The following is a 19,570-nucleotide window of genomic DNA, read 5'->3' on the forward strand; positions in this document are numbered from 1 at the left end:
CAGCCCATTGTTCCAAGAAATTCTCATGAAGACATTCTACTCATTTTCTACACTACTTCTGCCAATCTGATCTGTCCAGTCTATATGAAGATTAAGGTTCCCTACAATTATTACATTGCCTTTGTCAAAAGCTCCAATTACATCTTATTTACTGTTCTATTCAATGGTATAACTTCTATCTGAGGGCCTATAACTCCCAGCAGATTAATCCTATCACCACCTATACGGATTATATTTCCTGATCTTCTGAGCCAAGATCCTTTCTCACTACTATGTTAATGTCATCCTTTATGATCAGTGGTACTTCTTCTTTTTCATTCTGTCTTTTTGAAATGTTATATACCCTGGGGGCAGCATTTTCCCATCGCCAAGCAGGGGGGTGGGACCCGATGCCCGCTCACCGACGCGTAAAATGACGCGTGGTGATGTCGGGCGTGTGCCCGCCAAACTGTCAAAGGCCTATTAAGGCCTGTTAAAAACTAACTAAAACAATTAAATGAGCTGCCCGTCCAACCTTAAGGTCGGCGGGCAGGCGAAAAGCCCAGGCGGCCTTCACATATTTCATGGAATCTCATCCACGGGAGGGATGAGGTTTCATGAAGTCTTCAAAAAAAATCAGTAAAATTTTTTCCAAAATGTCACATGAGGGGACATGTTTCAAAAATGTAAAAGTCTTTTATTTAAAAGTTTAACACTGAAACAAATCTCCCTGAGGCACCTCCATTCCTCAGGGAGATTGCTGCGTTCTTTCACACACATGCACGAAAGAGTGCTGGGAGCCACTCAGGAAATTCCCCCCCCACTGCCCGCACAGGGAGCACACAGCGCTTCCGGGTGAGTGTTATGATGGGCCAGCCTTAATTGGCTCGCCCACGTAAAATAGCAGCACGGACCCGATCAGGTTCGCGCCCGCCCCCGCACAACCCCCCCCACCCCGTCCCGATGGAGGGAAACTTCTGGCCTGGAATATTTCCTTCCCAAACTTGGTCATCTTGTAACATAAAAGTAGCATAAACAGATGCCACACATCAATTTAAGAATTCTTCTGAATATCCAAAAAGTTGATTTAATCTAATTTCTCTCCAGTAAATTACCATAGAATATTTTGTACCAAATTATAAATTGGTGTCAAATGTCATTTTGCTTGAAGAGTAGGAGCTGTGAACTCCAAGATCCCTTTCACTCTACTGTATATGAACTGAATTTTGAACATTTTTTTTTACAAAGCTGGTCAAGCGAGCAATAAACTGAAAACCAAACTAGATGATTCTTAACCTACTGAATGAACAGAAATAACATATTGCTTCGATGATGGGGCTAAAATAATCAAGCCATTGCTTCTATTGTCTGCTTTCCAAAATATGTCTGGCTCCTATAAAACACACCAATTGGGCACACATTAATTAATCCGCTAATGAAAGCTAAATATCAAAATTTTAGACGTGGGCTGTCTTTTACGAAGACCATATTTTATTTGTTATAATAGCAAATCATCCATGGCCATGTACAATTTTTAATTAATTCATCAAAATGCTTGCAATAGTTCCAAAAAAAAATGAAAGGCAAGAGCTTGCTTACGGATCGGAGGTGTGCTTTTTGATGTTAGCTACAGCCAACCCTTGACACTGTATGACTTGGATCTGGAATTCTTTTTTTGCTTCTTCATAGTGCAATTTAAATTGTACAGCTCCCTGAACTGGAATATCTCCAAAATCTCCAGCATCACTGTATAGGCTCTGCAAACTGCCACTCAGCTAGAACAATATAAGAAAAAAAAATCAAAATTTTATTCTAAACATGAAATCCCAGAATTACAAACCACTGATACAATCACTCTAAGGTACAAAGAAGATATTACAAAGGACCACAGAATTCTGAAATTATTAAATAGCCTACTTATTGATTTGTATAGCTGTTTAGCAGTAAAACCAGAATGATCAACAATTCGTATTGCTTCTTTATAAATGTCTTTTCTGAAGTTAGAAGGCAAACAAGGCAGATTTTGCAAATGGAGTTAAACATATATTTTTGTCATTTGATCTCAGGATGTGGGCAACACTGGCAATATTGTATTTATTATCCATCTGCATCTACCCTGAAAATATGTTACTCTGCTCTCATGATGGTTCTCCCCATTTTGATCTTAGAAAGCTGCTCTAGACTTTAGCCCAGAGATGATGAAGGAATTATGATATATGTCCAAGTAAAATGTGACCTGGAGGATAACTTAGCAATGAGGGCATTTCTTTAACTTTTCTGCTCTTGTCCGTCCTGTTAAGTGAGGCTACAGTTCAAGGAGGTGGGATGGTCGATATTACAGGGGAGCAATGAAGCAAACTGCTTTGTCCTGCATATTTTTGAGCAGTATTATGACTTTGTTTATCAGGTAAGTATCAGTATTCCATCAATTTTTTCCCCTGTTCTAGTAGCCGTGATGTTGATTTGCCTGGTCCATTTCAATATGTGGTCAGTAAGTCTTCTGTAAGGCCACATTAATATCCCATTGCTAGCTGTCTTGGCAACTGAGTTGCTCAATAGACCATTTCAGAAGATATTAAGAGTCAATAATGCAATTTGAATTAATGTGGAATACAGGCCAAAATGATTTGCAGTGTATTAGATATAAGTGAACTAACTGGATTTTGAAACAATCAACAGCTTCCTTGTTCATGTGTTTCTGATGCCAGCAAATAAATGACCACCCTTTAGATAGGCCAGCCTTCATTTAGTCATAGCTCCCTTGCCTCTGGTATAGAAGAAACTTTAGTACTTAACCTAGACTGACACTTCAATGCAGCTTCGAGGGCATGTTGCGCTGTTGTTGGTGCTCCCTTTCAGATAAGATGTAAAACTGAGGCCTCGTCAGTCTGCTCAAATGAACATAGAATCTCCTATGATATTATTTAAAGAAGAGCAGAAAAGAGGTGTCCTGACAAACATTGAATCCTCATCCAACACTATTAAAACAGTACATGGTCATTTATCTCACTGCTCTTAGTGGTACTTCATATTGTTTGACTATTACAACATTTACCCTTCTAAAATATTTGATTGACTTTGAAGCACTTTAGCACATCATAAAAATGTGATAAGTAATATATCAATGTAAGTTCTTCCTATTTAGTTGCACAACATTGTGGAATTTGAACCTATAACATATATTTACTGGCCCAGTACTATAATCACAATACCATTATTAAATTCCAAACATGCTCATTGTATTAATGAATACCTATTTATATAGCAACACATTAGTTTTTTTTTGCAACTATTGTATGGCTTTTGACAGCAGTAGAATTGAAATTTCTAATAATTTAGCATATGGAATAAAGTACCGGTACCTTACAAAATGCAAGCACAGTTATCGAACATTCACATTTCTTCCTTAGCTTCCTTTTACAAGTCCCCATAGAGACTAGGTGTTTCAAGGCTGTGAAAGCTGCTGCTTTCAGCCTCCACAACAACCACCCCACATCCCCCACCCTCCCGTGCACCACCTTTCCTGTGAGGCTGACTGGAGGTGGGGTGGGGTTAAAAACATTGCTTGTTCTGTTGGTGTTTACGTGTGATTTTGTTTTCTCCCCTCCCATTCACTCTTCCCCTTGCTCTGTTCTGTTTAAAAAGCTGTTCATCTGTGTTCTTCGAGTCTTGGCAAAGGGTCTGTACATCTGTACATGCAACTTGTTAACTTCTATGTTGCCTCCACAGTTGTTGCTTGACTTGCGGAGGCTCCAGCATTTTCTCATTTTCCTTCTTGTTCTGTTGGTTCAGTGCTGCCTCATACTGGTTGTATTCAGTAGAGTGGCAACAGCAAGATCCAGTTTTTCAGTCCCTATCAACTAAGGGCAGAATTTTCTGAGCCTGCTGGCAGCGGGCGGTGGCATGTGTGGCAAATATGGTGCAAACTGCTTCACGACGGCATGAAGGCAGGTCGTGATCGTCTGCTCAGCCCACCAATGGCACACCGTGTTTCCCACCGCCAGTCGACAGGGAGCTAATTGTAATACATTAGCATATTTTTAAAAGGCCATCCCGCCAGGCTCTTGGATCCCCACCGTATCATCCATCCACATCGGCGGGAAAGCACGCTGACGTGTTTCACACCAGCACACAGGCGATGTGCACTTGGCAGCCTTCACTTTGGGGGGAACTGAGGTGAGTGAACAGCAGTGTTCTCCACAGCTCACCCATTGTTTACAGGCCTCAGGGGCACCGAGGAGCGGGGGAAACTGATGGCTGGTCCCGGAGGCGACTGCTGAGGGAAGGGGGTGTCCGGATTCAGAGGTGACTGGGTGGGGGGGGGGGGACCCCAATCAAGATGGGGTCAGGGTAAGCGAGGGAAGTGACCACACATTAGGGACACCTGTATAAACTGACCATGCCTCTGCAATTGAGAGAGATCAGGCACAGCCACAGTGATACGATTGGGGTTGGGCTCCTAGCCTGCCCACCCATGCAAGCAATGTGGTGGCACTAAAGGACTCCACACCTTACCCCCCCCCCCCCCCCCCCCACCCCTCCCTGCCACCCCACCCCCCTGGCACAGACATCAAGACCACCACCACTGTATTGGACTGTGGAGTAGTTGGGCTGCACACGTTGTACAATCTCCTCGCCAATGCTGGCCACGTAGCAGTCACTGCTGGATGCACTCACAGCCCCTTGCAATCTCAGCAACTCGTTTTGGACCAGTGTGCCCCATGTCACAGGTTGACAGGGCAGCCATGCAGTGCACTCATCTCTGGCCATCTGAGGGGTGACCAGCACTCTCCGGGAAGCATTAAGGGGCAGTCACACAGGGCAGGAAAGGTGCTAAGTACAGCCATGATAACCACATCTCTCTCTCTTTCATGCTGCAGGAGGACCACGTCAGGATCAAGGATCCTGGTGACCGAGCTGTATGCCTGTTGGCCTACAGGGACTGTAGAATTTGGAGGAGAGAGCGACTGAGGCTCCTGGCTGCACAAAGGCAGGAGCAGCAACCTCATGAAGAGGCAGCAGGGGCTCCCGCACACACTGCCCAGGAGCAACAGTGAGCCGTGGCTAGTCGGCACCTAGCGACACCCAGGGTCTGTAGATACCGCCTGCTATTCCTGAAGATGACTGAGAACCAGTGTCGCTGACGACTGCGCATATCTCGGGATCCAGTGGCTCACATCTGCCACTTACTGCAGGACTTGGTACAAAGGGGACATGGAGGGCATCCACTGCCAGTGGCTGTGAAAGTGACTGTGGCACTCGATTTCTATGCCAATGGCTCCTTTTAGGGCTCCACAGGTGACCTCTGTGGGATTTCACAATCCGCCACCCACAAATGCATCCATGAGGTCACGGATGCCATCTTCTCCATGGCACACAGCTTTGTACGTTTTGCCCGGGATTGGGACAGCCAGGGTGCAAGGTCCATTGGATTCATCCTGATCTCGGGATTCCCACAGGTGCAGGGTGCAATTGACTGCACTCATGTGGCGTTCAGGTCTCCATTGCTACACTCGGTGGACTACATCAACCGCAAGGGCTTCCACTCACTGAATATGCAGCTGGTGTGCGGCCACCAGAAACACATCCTGCAGGTATGCACACGGTTTCCAGCAAGTGTGCATGACGCCTACATCCTGAGTCGCTCGCAGATCCCTGAAGTCTTCCAGGGTCCACAGAGGCTGCAGGGATGGCTCCTTGGGGACAAGGGCTATCCACAGAGGCCGTGGTTGATGACACCTGTGCGGCGGCCTCAGACTGCAGCAGAGCGATGATGTAATGAGGCTCATGCTGCAGCTCACAACTTTTTGGAGCAAACCATCGGGATGCTGAAGATGTGGTTCTGGTGCCTGGAGTGGTCTGCAGGAGCCCTGCAATACAGTCCACAGAGGGTGTCACGCATCGTTGTCATCTGCTGCGCCCTTTACAACCTGGCGCTGCAACCAGGAGAGGATCTGGCTGAGGAGGAGGTGGAGGAGCTGGAGGTATCCTTGGATGAGGAGGATGCTATGGGGATGAAGGTGAGGGGGTCCTTGGTGCTGACAATAACGGGGATGCGGCTCTCACACTGGCTAGGTGAGGCAGGTGCGCTCATGAGGCCCTCATAGCTGCCAGATTTGTTGAGGATGATGGCGACATGCAGTGTGGTGACCCCATAGATACTCACATCACAGTTTGAACGTTTGCCTCCAGTCTGGCTTATGGCAGCATGAATACCCTCTGAGAGAATGTTCCTGTCATGGAGATACAGTGGAGGCTCTAATAGTCGCTCGATTGCAGGAGGATGAGGACGACATGGAATGAGGACACTGCATAGATCTTCACACAGTCTCTGAGAATGTCTGACTCCTGTCTGGCTGAGGGTAGCTCACTTGCGCTCCATGATCAGGGCTATCTCAGAGACGCAGCCATGAAACTTTAGACACATCTGATACTATGTCCACCTTCAGCACCTCAGCCCTTCAGGAGCTGGTGCACAGAATCACTGGTCGCAGATACTGGCATGATGCGCTGACCACTGCTGCCACCTCTTCCCAAGTTGGGTTGGTGACTTTACTGCCCATCCTGCGGCCAAAGCGGGGTTAGACTACCTCCACAGCATCCAGCAGTCACTCGAGGAATCCATCGTTGAAGTGGGGGGCTGCAGTCTTTTTTCCTTTGCTGACTATGTCTCCCAGGCAGTGGTGGTGAGCTGGTGGCGATGAGCACTTTGCTGGCGGCCGCCTTTTAAAGATGGTGGCTGGAGTGATGCAACAGGGGGGTGATGGAGGCCAGACAAGTGAGAGCCCGCCCGCCATGGAAATGGTGTGTTTCGTGGGAGTGAATAAATAATGAGGCGGGCTGAAGACAATACGGCGTGAAAACCCACCATTTTTGTCAGCGGGTAGGAATCCATTTTACCTACCTGCTATCGCACTTAGTGCAATTCTGGGGAAATTCTACCCTAAGAGTGTGCCTCATTCAAAACTGTTTTATTGAATTCTCTAACAGTGCTGTTTAATTGGTTAGTAATTAAAAAATAATTCATTCGTACAGTGCCTTATTACATTGAAATGCTACAAAGTACCTTACATAATAAAATACTTTTAGACTGTTGCAATGTAGGCAAACTAATTAAACACAACATGGTATTTAAAGGAATTAAGGATTAGTGATGGCAAGATGCATGGTAATGGAATTACTTTTTCTATTGTTACCGTATTTGCTGTTTCGATATTTATGTTTTTGATTCAATGGTAGCACTCTTGCAATTTGAGTCAGAAGGTTGGGGGTTCAAGACCCACTCCAGGACTTGACCACATAATCTAGGCCAAGGCATAAATGTTTTTATCCATTCCTAGGGTGGGTGTGAATGGAAAGGTCAGCATTTATTGCTCAACCCTAACTGCCCTCAAGATGGTAATGGTCACCTGCCCTCTTGAACTACTGTAGTCCCTATGGTATAGATATTCACAGTGCTATTAGGGATGCATTCCATGTAGCATTGAGAGAGTGTTGCATTGTCTTTCATATGAGGTATTAAACCAAGTTGCTGTCTGTCTTTTTGACTGGATGTAAAAGATCCCACAATAGCATTTGTAAACCAGGGAGTCTGCAGAGTGTTTTGGTTAATATTTCCATCCCAGTCACCACAAACAGATCAACTAGTCACTCATCTCATTTACACCTTGATCTATGCACAGCTTACCCAATGCAATAAATTACCAAAATGTATATTCTTCAGGGAGAATGATGAAGGGGTTCATTGGGATGGAAATAAGAAAACACAGAAACATTTTAGAAAGTTGATCAGAGGGCTCAAAAAGTTGGAAGGAATCAAAATTCTGTCAGGATCATAGCCCTTAAACCTCCAGGGAAATACAAATTGGACCATTGAAGCCCTTTGTGCTTCAAAATTCAAAACTCACCACTTCAAAAATTTAATTTTTATGTGCATCAGTATTTTTTTCCCTTATAGTGAAATATTGGATATAGGTATAGCTGACATTATGGCAAGTTCATGTCCAACTGCATTCCCATTGTGACTATTTTTGCATGTCATAAGCTTTCTTCTTCAAATGCTGATTTACTTGCTTTGCAGTTCCAACCATTTCTAATTTTTATAAGCTTCAGATTTCTTGCATTCACAGTTTTGCTGTTTATCTCATACAGTAGTAATCAAATTACAATACAAAGTAGTCTTGCTTTGCAGCAACACAAAGTTTGTTGTGTAAACTCAACATTAGGACCAACCTGAGTGAAGCAGGGCACAACTCCTTCCTCCATGGGGGCTCATGTTAACTTGATTTTGATTAACTCTTAACATACTTTTCAATTTTACCATCCATGTGAAGCATGGATGGTTGCAGTGCGATTGTGATATTATGGCATTTTAGTATTCAGTCAAGCAACTGGCCCTTATGCAAAATCTGCATACTTGCCTTAATAAAAATAACCATATAGCCTGTTTAATTTTAATATAGTATGAAAGCACCTGAATGTATTCACAGCTTGACTCACCTTGGAAGATTGCAGATTTGAACCAACATACACATCTGTCTGCTTCAGGATGTCTGACCCAAAGCTAGATTCAGATGTTAAATCATCAAAATAATCATATTCTTCATTTTGTGGATCATTCTAACAAGAGAACAATAATTAGAACAAATCAGTAAGGCTATTGACATTTTTATGATACAAGAAAGCCTAACATTAATTTTTCACACAAGATGGATTTATATACATTAATAAGAAAATGTTCCGTACACATCAATAATAAAACAAATGTTCAACCCCAAATCAACAAATTACTGTGCAAGAATGGGATATGAACAGAACATAGCACTTTTAAGACAAATGTGATCTTTTTGACATACACCACATGAGGGGATGCATTATTTGTTGTTGGCTTCATCCCAGAGCTATAATTTATTCTTCAAGCAATGCAATATTTTCAGGAGCAAATTAATATTTTTCATATTTATAGAGTAGTATTGGACTACCATTGATTTCTCATGATGCATGGCAAGGTGAAATAGTTCATATTCTTCGACAACTTACCGATGGCAAAGTAGAAACTGAGGCTTCACTGGGAGTTGATAGTGAGGAGGGTTTATTTGTTTTGACACTGAAGTCTGAAGAGTCATTACTAGGCACTGAAATTAGGAATAGAATATTTAACAGTTAATCATATAAATCCAGTTTAGCCTCAAGTACTTATTAGTCAAATACTTGTTGTAGATACTTAGAGTTAGAGGCAGCATAAAGCTTTCCCTATTTTATCATTTTAAATCTAATCTCAAAAGATTATTTCCTATTGCATTATTTCTTCCTTCTTCAAATATGGCTGTACAGATAAACCATGAATATCTGAAGTCTCAACAAAACTCATCAGCAGCAGCATATTTCCAAAAGAAAAGGAAATCAACAAATTATTGTAACAATCCCCCCATCGCCACCACCACAACTGAAGATACTGCTGATCTATACACTGATGAAGCTGAAGGAATAGTTCCAGGGATGAGGAACTTCAGCTATGAAGATAGATTGGAGAAATTGGGACTGCTTTCCTTGGAAAAAAGAATGCTGAGAGGAGATTTAGAAGTATTCAAAATCAGGTCATAGTAGATAGGGAGAGTCTTTTCCCACCCGTGAAAGGATCAAGAACAAGAGGGCACAGGTTTAAAGTAATTGGCTAAAGAAGCAAAAGCGATATGAGGAAGACTTGGTCACAGAGCGAGTGGTTAAAGTCTGGAATGCACTGCTATAGGCAGGTTCAATCGAAGCATTCAAAAAGAAATTAGACTGTATCTGATAAGGACGAATGTGGAGGGATACAGGGAGAAGGTGGGAGAATGGCACTAAGTGAATTGCTCATCCAGAGAGCTGGTGCAAACACGATGGGCCGAATGGCCGCCTTCTGCGCTGTAACAACCCTGTGATCCTGTGATATCTAATCAGGCAATTCTAGCCATGTTCTCTTGTGCACTGCCTAGCCTACACAGAATTCAGTGCCGAAAAACATGTGCATGGTGCAGTAATTCATGGAACGCTAAGGACTTATTAGTCAAATACTTTGTTGTAGATACTTTGAGTTAGGGGCAGCATAAAGCTTCCCCTATTTTGCGGTAATTCATGGAATTCTAAAGACTCCTATGGCAGCTGTAGCACTTCTATGAGGCCTTGGCAAGAAGGTAATTGTGGGGCACTGTAGCACTGTTTTCTAAACTCCAATCTTCTATCATTGCACAATATCTGTGGGAAGACAGCATTTATTAACCTGCCTTTGCTTTGCTTCTCAATGTTAAGAAAGCATTCAACTTCATGGAATAGAGCTATTTATTTCAAAACTCATGACATTTAGCCCTGTCTTTATCAAACAGCAAGTTATGTGGTATGCGATGTAATGGTTATTATTCATTATGCCATTCTCAGGCGCTTTCTTAATACTCTCGGGATAAGTCTATTCACTTTATTGTTTTTTGTATTTAAGTCACTTGCAAAGGCAAACTTAGTAAAGCAGCAGAGAAGCTCCACTTTGGTAATCCACATAAGTTAATGCTCTTTGTGGAAGATTTAATGTTAACAAAGCTATTCCAGAAACCCTTAACCTAGTTGACTCCTTTTGCTCTTTCATTAAAAACAAAATAAAAGGGAGAAAAGCTGACATAATTATTGTCATCAAGATATTTCATTGAAACCCAAAAGTGAATGTATGAATTATTAATAATAGTTATAATTAAAATCAATTATCATAACTTTTCAGTTCGACACTTAATTCCATAACAAAACTATTGACTTCAGTTGAAAGGTAAATTGGGCGAGTGCATAATGGTGGCTGATCTATTACTGCTTGTTTTGCAATTCAACTACAGCAGGGGTGCATCTCCTGAGTACATTATCTATTGATTTTTTTCAATGCTATTTAAAAAGGAGGGATAATGGGCCTGGTTAATAGTTTCAAAGCTGTATGTATTTGAGACTCTCTAGAATTTCCCAGAGTGTATTTTTTTACATTTATTTTTGGGATGTGGGAGATGGTATCAAGGCTGCATTTACTGTCCTTCCCTAATTGTCCTGAAAAGAGGATAGTGGGCCTTCTACCTGCTGTCCTGGTGGTAATGGTATTTCCATTTTGGTGTTAGTGTTGAATTCCAGAATCTTGACCTAGTGAAATGTCCACATTGACATGGTGAGTGACTTGGAGGTGAGAGTATTCCTTTTTGCTGGTCTAGATCTTCTCATCAGCAAAGAGTGCAGGGCTGGGGGTGCCGTTAAAATAAGCTTGGAAAGTTGTTGTTGTTTGTTCCTATAGATAGTACATATTGCAGCTACAGTCTGCCATTGGTAGTGGTGTGGATGTTCAAGAAGGCAGTTCACCACCACCTTCTCAAGGGCAATTAGGGATGGGCAATAAATGCTGACCCAGCCAGCGAAGCCCACATCCCGTGAATGAATTTTTAAAAAAGCTGAATCCAGTGACAGGGGTGTTGATCAATAACACAATTCTATCTTGAAAGGCATTGAGCTTCTTGAATCTTGTTGCAGCTGCAGACATCAAGCAAATGGTAAGCATTCCATCATGCTCCTAACAAGCCTTATAGGTGGACGAGAGGCTTTGAGGGCTTAGTAAGTAAGCCTGTTGTCACAGGATATGCAGCATCTGTCCTGCTTTTGAAGCCATTCTTGTGTTGATATTGCTGCTCCAGCAATGCATTAGCATTTCTTAAATATTTTTGAAATTCGCTGTTATGAGCATCTCAATGTACATGACTATTTTGTGAATGTAAACATATGTAAAGTTTGGAAAACCAACAGCAAAGGAAAACAAAAGTGATGGATCTGGATCATACCATAAGAACAACTGAATTGATGACAGAATCCAACAAGGCGAATCAGAACATTAATAAATTGGGGCCAGGGCTTATTTAACTCTAGCTGTGAATTCTGTACATTTTTTCTTTAGGGCATTTAGTCTTCATATCTCTTTTAACCTGAAGGAAAATTAGGAAAAATTGACATTTCATTTCATTTCATTCTCTCAATTTTCCCAAATGCCTTGTACACTTTCTATAGCATCATTATCCTTTTGGGAGCATGATGCTCAAAATTGAATGCAGTGTTCAAAACTGCTGAATTATATAGGTTTGACCTTTTGGCTAATTTTCTAGCATGCTGACAGCTTTATTAATGGTCATTTCTTGTTGCAAAGTCATTTTTTCAGACTGATCTACAGTTATCTCAAATAATTTCTTCTATTTTTATGGCACCACCATTCATCCTGCCAATCACAGTCATTTTTTAAATCAATAAATGTCCTTCTGCAATCATAAACTTTGAGCCACTCGAGATCCTTCTGAAAAACCCCTACAGATGCAACGCAATTTGTCATCTCCTACTTTTTTGGTTCGTCAGCAGTACTAGTCATGTTTTTAATCTCTTCATCTAGGTTATTTACGTAGATTTGAAACATCACTAGACCTCAGGCTGAGCTCTCAGAAACTCCAGTCATAACCTCCGCCCAATTTGAAGAATTTTCATTGACTATACAGATGCTGCAGTGGAATGATGTAATAAAAAGTCAAAGAAAAAGTGGTGATAGCTTCTGAAGTATGAGGGCTGATTAATCTATGCTCAGCTTTTTATCCATTCTGGGGCTCTGAAAATATTTTAAATCAAGCTGCATAATTTGCTGCCATGTCCCCAGTGCCAGAAGAATTTGTCAAGTTGTTTTATGGTTTCTTCATTGCAGTAGAAAAAAAATTCCTTTAATAATAGCAGCAGCCAAGTAAATTGCTATTTAGAAAGTATATAATACACCACATGGTCTGAATGAACAGCTGTCAGTTAAAACATTCTCAATCCTTCAACAGGGCCTTAATGCACAAATGCAATTATCTGACAATACAGTTACACTGGAAGGCCTGTAACTCATTTCAAATTTCATTAAGGTTGCCAAAAGAATCAGCAGAACATAAGAATTAAATAATCTCCAAGGCTTGTGATGATAACCTTAAAACTATTAAGCTAGTCGCAGCTGTATTCTTGATTGGTGAAAAATGGAATTGAACTATTTTTCGGCAGTACAGAAAGTTTGGGAAATAAGAGTTTTAATGTCGCAAATGTTCTAAAAGAAAATATTTCTATAGAAACTAAATTGTTACTTAACAATTAAGGTACAATCCAAAGAGATTGGCTTAGTAGACTAATCAGAAAAATTAAATTACATTACCTAAGCTAAAATTGGCTGTCTGTGCTTCGTCATCCATATCTACCTTCTGGCATTGTAATTAAGTAACTACCCTGATGGAACTGCTGTGTACTTCCAGAATTTGCATATTTTTTTTCTTTCTAACTCTGGAATAAGTTCTACAGATCTGAGGTTTGCTACTTTAAATTCAGTCTATTGACAACAATACCAAAGCACAGACTCCCGACCAGAATTCCACTCTGTCATCCTTTGTTCTAGAGGAGTGAGTCCCAGTCCATAGAATACCTCCTAATGGGATGATTAGGGAGTGCATGAACATACAAAGGACAGGATGGGACTAGCTGAACCTGTCATGGTGTAATTTCATTATTTCCATAATTTCCATTTAGCTTATCTTCCACCCAGCTATCAAATAAAAAACTAGTAGAGGCAAAAAAAGAGAAAAAATGTCGGCCTGTTTAGAAAAATTCTCTGCCATGAATCTACACTTAATACATATGCTACAGCGTAAATGCCAACATAAACCAGTTGGGCTGAATGGCCTGTTTCTGTGCTGTAGATTCTGCGTAGTTCTGTGTAACTGGTTCTACAAGTTGATGACACTGAAAAAAATCAATAGCACCTAACAACTAATTTAGTCTTAGGCTTATGTAACCTCAGCTTCAGATCCTTACTAATATGTCTAGTTCAAACAACCAATGCACATGGACTGAGTCTGAATCTTCCTTTATTTTAAAGGAATCAATCAAATACCCTCAAAGTCTATGCTATTCTAGTTAAAAATCCCTAGGGCTCTTTTTTATTATTCATTTTAAGGTTATGAATATTGCCAGCACAGCAGACATCTATTACCTATCCCTAGTTGCCTTGGGCAGGACGCTGTGGGCTGCCTTGTATGACTGAAGCAGTTTCATACAATTAAGGGACTTTCCAGGCCACTTCAAGGGTCAGTTAAAAGTCAACCAGGTTACTATGGGATTAGAATCACACACAGGTCAGCATGGATAAAAACAGCAGGTTCCCTTCCCTAAAGGATGTTGGATTTTTAAAACAATCTGAAAGATTCAAGGGGCTGAATTTTGCCCTTGACGGGCGAAATGGGCCGCACCACCATTTTGCACAGGCGGGCCAATTAAGGCCCGCCCAGCGGGTTTGCGACTCCCGTGCACAATGGGAAAATCGAATCAGCGGCGGGCATGTTCAGACCGCTGATTCCAATGGGGAACCGGCAGTCTGTATGAAGAGTGGCCAGGCAGCCTCCTTGAGGCAGTTCACCATGGCCACTCATAGGGAAGGACATGATTTGAGGGCGGAGGAGGAGGAGGGGAGCAGGCTGCAGGATACGCCAGCAGGGGGCCACTGTGCCCCTCGCTTCTCAGGTGTCTGCCTTGCTGTCCTCCTACAGAGGATGGGAGGAGGAGGGCCCCCCCACATCACCAGGCAGGCGTGGCAGGAGGTGGTGGAGGCTGTAAGCTCCCATGACGCTGTGCGGCGCACCGGAGCACAGTGCCACGGGCGCTTCAATGATTTGTTGCGCTCTGGAAGGGTGAGTACCATGTCAGCCTTGGCCATTTGACCCAGCAGATAGCCTTAACCTTTGAGACCCCAACCCCCGTCCCCCCATCCCCCCGTCCCCCACATCTTGGTGTCGTTACTGCATTGGGCATTTGGCGCACACTGGGTGGGCAAACAGATAGTGACCATGCTTACATCAGCCTTAGTAGTTGAGGAGAAGATGGGTTCTCCCCACAGCATATGTTGGTGTTTGTCGCATTTGAGTAGTCTGGGGGCAACCTGCAGGGGAGGCAGCTAGACACATACTCAGAACTCAACACATGTCTTATTGATGATGATGAGATGGTGGAAGGGGAACCTCAAGGTGTCGTGGCCAAGAGCCATCTGCTGGCCTCGGCGCTGCGCCTAGTTGTGCCTCCTTGCCATGGGCGCTAAGACCCGTGTGTTATTCAAAGTGATGGACGCCGAATGTGTCCAAGGTGGCTGTTGGGGTAGGGGGTTGGGACCAGCCGTACTATCTTCTGGGGACTGATCATCAGTAGTGTGGACAGGAGCCGCTGGAGGCCTCAGAAGGGCCACTGTGGTTGGGGTGCGGCGTGCGCGTGCAGAGTACATGAGCGATCAGCCCCAATAAATGCTCTTCTCTGTTTTGCAGGCAAAAACTGAGAGCAATATGAAGCAGCGGCACCGGACTTGGTGGTGGGCACACCGTGTTGCAGCACCTCACCACTTATGAGGAGCATTCCATGGAGCTGGGGAGGAGGCAAGCGGCCAGGTCGGCAGGTGTCGGCGAGGCTGGGGTGCAGCGGCCAGGTATTTGAGGTCCACAGTCCCATCCACTCTGTCTTCCCACCATCCAAAGCACTGATGGTTGCTGCAATCATTAATGCAGCAACACTGCTCATTCACAGACTGATACAGTCAGACGTGTGGGTCATACACAAAGGTCCTTTGGCCCCTTGAGGATGCGTGTCTCTAGCACCTTCCAAAGTTGCCTTATGCCATTTGTGACCACTATCCCCATGGCCTAACATGCCATGGCATCGCTGCTGCACATCCAAATACTTATTACATCTTAGAAGGGTTTGTACCTCCACCACCCTTTCAGCCAGTGCGTCCCACATTACTCTGTCCAAAAGGTGCTCATCACCTCAGCTGTGAACCTCATGGCACTCAACTTAAATAAATGCCACCACGTTAGTCATCCCTGCGCCAAGGCGAAATGTTGCCTTCTGCACACCCGGTCTATGCCCCTCATAACGGTATGAAGGTCAATAATGTGACCTATCAATCTCCTGTGATCCACGGCAAATATCCCAAATGTATGCAATGTTTCCTCATAACTCCAACTCTCCAAGCCAACATGCACCCTGGTCAGGAACCTCTGTACTCTCCCCACTCCAATGCCATCCCTCCCATGAAGTGCAGGTCACAACTGAACGCAGAAGTGTAGCTGTGGCCTCGACAGCGTTTTCTGCACTTGCAACATGACCTCCCTTTTCCTACATTCTATTCCTTGGCTAATAAAGGCAAGTCTGGCTTTTACCTTGTTAAACACCTTATGGTCCTGTTCTGCTACCTTAACGGGTCTGCCCAGCAAGGTCCCTGTAATCATTGTGAGTTCTCACGGTCCTACCATTCCTCATGTATTCCCGTAGTTTGCTTGTCTTGCCCAAGTGCTTAACTGAACACTTATCCACACAACATTCCATGTGGCATTCCTTAGGCCATCTGACCAGCCTGTCTGTATGCGTGTGTAATGTTTGGGCCTCCTCTTGACTATTTACCACCCCACCAATTTTTGTCTCCTTAGGTTCTTGAAGGGTGAGCGACTTATGAGGCGGGGGGGGGAAAGGAATGAAAGGTGTAACTGACTGAACGCTAGCTGATCCACTGTCCTTGTTGTTAACTTCAGCATCACCACCGCATGGCTGCCTCCAACACGTCCATAGCCCCCCCTCCACACCTGAGGGCCAAAACTTGCAACTTGTGGCACATCGTTTCAGCCAGCCAGGCACCAGTGCAGCGACAAAACACGTCAGTGGGGAATATAACGTCGGCTAGTGTCCTGGGGCACAGTGGAGAGGGCACTTCACAATCACTGGAGGAGATGGCATGGACAGAGAGTGCCGATGGCACCAGCAGCGGGAGGACTGCAGGAAACCAGGCACATGCTGAGTCCGGCAGTGATGATGTGCCTCTGGAGATGTCGACAATGCAGCAGCTGCAGGACAAGCGGCAGGGTGCACGGGAGCATCTGACAGGGTTGCATGAGGGTATGCTTCAGTTGGTCTCTGTGGTGGAGGAGTCCAGGCAGAGTGTCAGTGATGGCATGAACCTCAGGACAGACCTTCAGGCTTCCTCCACTGAGAGATTGGCGTCTCTCATGGAGAGGGGCTTCCAACAGATTGATCAGCATCTGATTGGGTTACGCTCTGACCTGCAAGCCCTCACAGCGCTAATGGCCACAGGTGGTCATTCCCAATGTGGAAGATGTTCTGGGCACCAAGTGTTGCCGCTCGGTGCCCCTGCATCTGCAGTGAGCAGGGAGGTCAATGTGACCTCATGTTGGCGCAACAGCTGCCTGTCGTCGCTGCAGGCTCCTCTCAGGGCGCTCCGGATGAGGGCAGCAGCTCGTCCGCCCCTCTGCCAGTGACCGTTGCATCCGTTGAGGCTGCAACAACTGGGGAGGTGCCAGTTCTGGAACTAGCCACTCACTCCCAGGCGGGGCCAGCACAGGCTCCACAGGCCAGAGGACGGCCGCCAAGGTCATCAATGCTGACAGGACAGCAGAGTCAGCAGGCTGTCTCACAAGCCACTCCAAGCGATGGAGCGACACCTAGACGTAGCACCCGCAAATGTAAGCATAAGGCACGTTAGGCACGCCACGGGTTTTTCACTCGTGATTTTGCGTTGGCCTTAGATTAGGGAAAAAATACTTATGTACGTCTGAGCGACGTTTGTGTTTTATTTTGGACTGAATAAAGTCCATTTTTCTGACCATGGCTGAGGGTGTTTCCTTTATGCTGCATTTGTATGTTTCACAGACATATCATGAGTGTTTGAGTGGACATTGATGTTTCTGTACTAGGCCCTTAGTTGCAGCTGATGAGGTGGAAGATGTAGCACCTAAGTGCCACGTGTGGAAGCGCCAGGCAATGTTGGTCCTGCAGATCCATGTGTGTGGAGGTAGCTGAAGGTTTGTTGGATTAAATTGTCCCAGGTGTCCCTGCCTCCTTGGTGTAATAGCGGGTCGGCGTGCTGCCCCTCATCATTGCCCTGTGCTTCCTCATCCTCTGAGCCACTGCTGGATACATCATGTGCAGCCTCATCCAGTGCGTCAAGGTCTTCATCGTCAACTGCGTCCCCCCTTTCCAGCGCAAGATTGTGCAGAGCGCAGCATGCTACCACTATCAGAGAGGTGCAATCTGGGGAGTACTGGAGTGCGCCCCCTGAGCGGTCCAGGCAACGGAAACGCATCTTGAGAAGACCGATGGCTCTCTCCACCACAGCACTTGTGGTGCCATGGCTCCTATTGTACGGCTGCTCAACTTCTGATATTGGATGGCAGAGAGGCGTCATGAGCCACCTTCTGAGGGGATAGCCCTTGTCACCCACCAGCCAACCATCCAACCGAGCCGGAGCACTGAAGAGCCCCGGCACCTGGGAGTGTCTGAGGATGTAGGCATCGTGGGAGCTGCCTGGGTACCTTGCACAGACTTGCAGAATCTGCATCCTGTGATCACACACTATCTGCACGTTCATGGAGTGGAAGCCCTTCCTGTTGACGAAGGCACCGGGCTCACCTGCTGGCGCCTTGATGGCCACATGTGTACAGCCTATAGCACCCTGGACGCGGGGGAAGCCAGCAATGGCCGCGAAGCCTCTGGCTCACTGTGTCTGGCGGTCCTGGTCACAGCGGAAGTGGATGAAGGTCAATGCCCGTCTGAACAGAGCGTCTGTAACCTGCTTGACACAAGTGTGGGCAGCTGATTGGGAGACACCGCAAAGATCACCCACCGAGCCCTGGAAGGAGCCAGAGGCATAGAAGTGGAGGGCAACTGTGACCTTGAGTGCTGCTGGTATGGGGTGTCCACCCACACAGTTAGGGGAGATCTCAGGGCCAATCACCTGACAGATAGAGTTGACTGTTTCCCTTGAGATTCGGAGCCTCCTTCGGCACTGCACCTCAGTCATATTGAGGTAGCTGCTTCACCACCTGTATACCCTGGCAGCAGGATAGTGGCATCTTCTGCAGCCCCTTCCACTTTGGACAACCTCTCGGCCCTGCGCCCCTTGTGCCTGCGCCTGGCCTCCCAAAGGTGGCTCCGCTGGAGGCTGATTGTCCAGTCCCGGCCTCCTCCTTGTTCTATCCCTCCCTTCCTCCTCAGAGGAGCTGCCTCCAGTGGAGATGACAGAATCCATACCCAAGCTAAATGGAGGCCTCCGGAAAGCTGCAGGCCCGATAAAGATTACTGTCTGCAGACTGCTGAGCTGAAGCTTCAAAGTACAAAGAAAGCTATTGGAAATCGATCTGAACTGCTGCAGATCACACAGGCAAGTTTAAAACACTTTCTGCATTAAATACTTCAGATAAAACATTAACAACCCCTCTGAGCCCAAATATCCCTCCCGTGGATGAGGTTTGTTAAAAATTCAGTTACCCGCCTGCCCGTTGGGCCCGTGCGCCGAGGTGAAGATCACACAGGCTCCTCAAAATCGGCGTCGATTGCCGAGTTCAGGGCCTTAACAAGGCCTTTAATTAATGGCGGGCGCGTGTCACGCTGCATAGCGCACCTGCCCACCTAAATATCGCAATTCCGCGCACTGACGTCGGGACGCTCATGCGACATTTTAAGCACTGACGTGTGGGCCCCGCCACCCGCG

The 19,570-nt window shown here is 45.2% G+C and overlaps 1 protein-coding gene across 3 annotated transcripts in view; it reads right to left on the bottom strand.

Moving 5' to 3' along the window:
• The window catches only part of LOC144680794 (synaptotagmin-like protein 2), a 272,148-nt gene that overhangs the window by 28,386 nt on the left and 224,192 nt on the right, over positions 1 to 19,570 (bottom strand). For all 3 annotated transcript variants that reach the window (XM_078542176.1, XM_078542177.1, XM_078542178.1), the window contains 3 exons: positions 9,019 to 9,113; positions 8,479 to 8,598; positions 1,579 to 1,754 (listed from right to left, as the gene is read on the bottom strand). In XM_078542176.1, coding sequence (XP_078398302.1) covers positions 1,579 to 1,754; positions 8,479 to 8,598; positions 9,019 to 9,113 — 391 coding nt within the window. The remainder of the gene's footprint in view (positions 1 to 1,578; positions 1,755 to 8,478; positions 8,599 to 9,018; positions 9,114 to 19,570) is intronic.

This window comes from Cetorhinus maximus, chromosome 5 (genome assembly GCF_964194155.1).
Source record: "Cetorhinus maximus chromosome 5, sCetMax3.hap1.1, whole genome shotgun sequence".
NCBI classification, from domain to species: domain Eukaryota; kingdom Metazoa; phylum Chordata; class Chondrichthyes; order Lamniformes; family Cetorhinidae; genus Cetorhinus; species Cetorhinus maximus.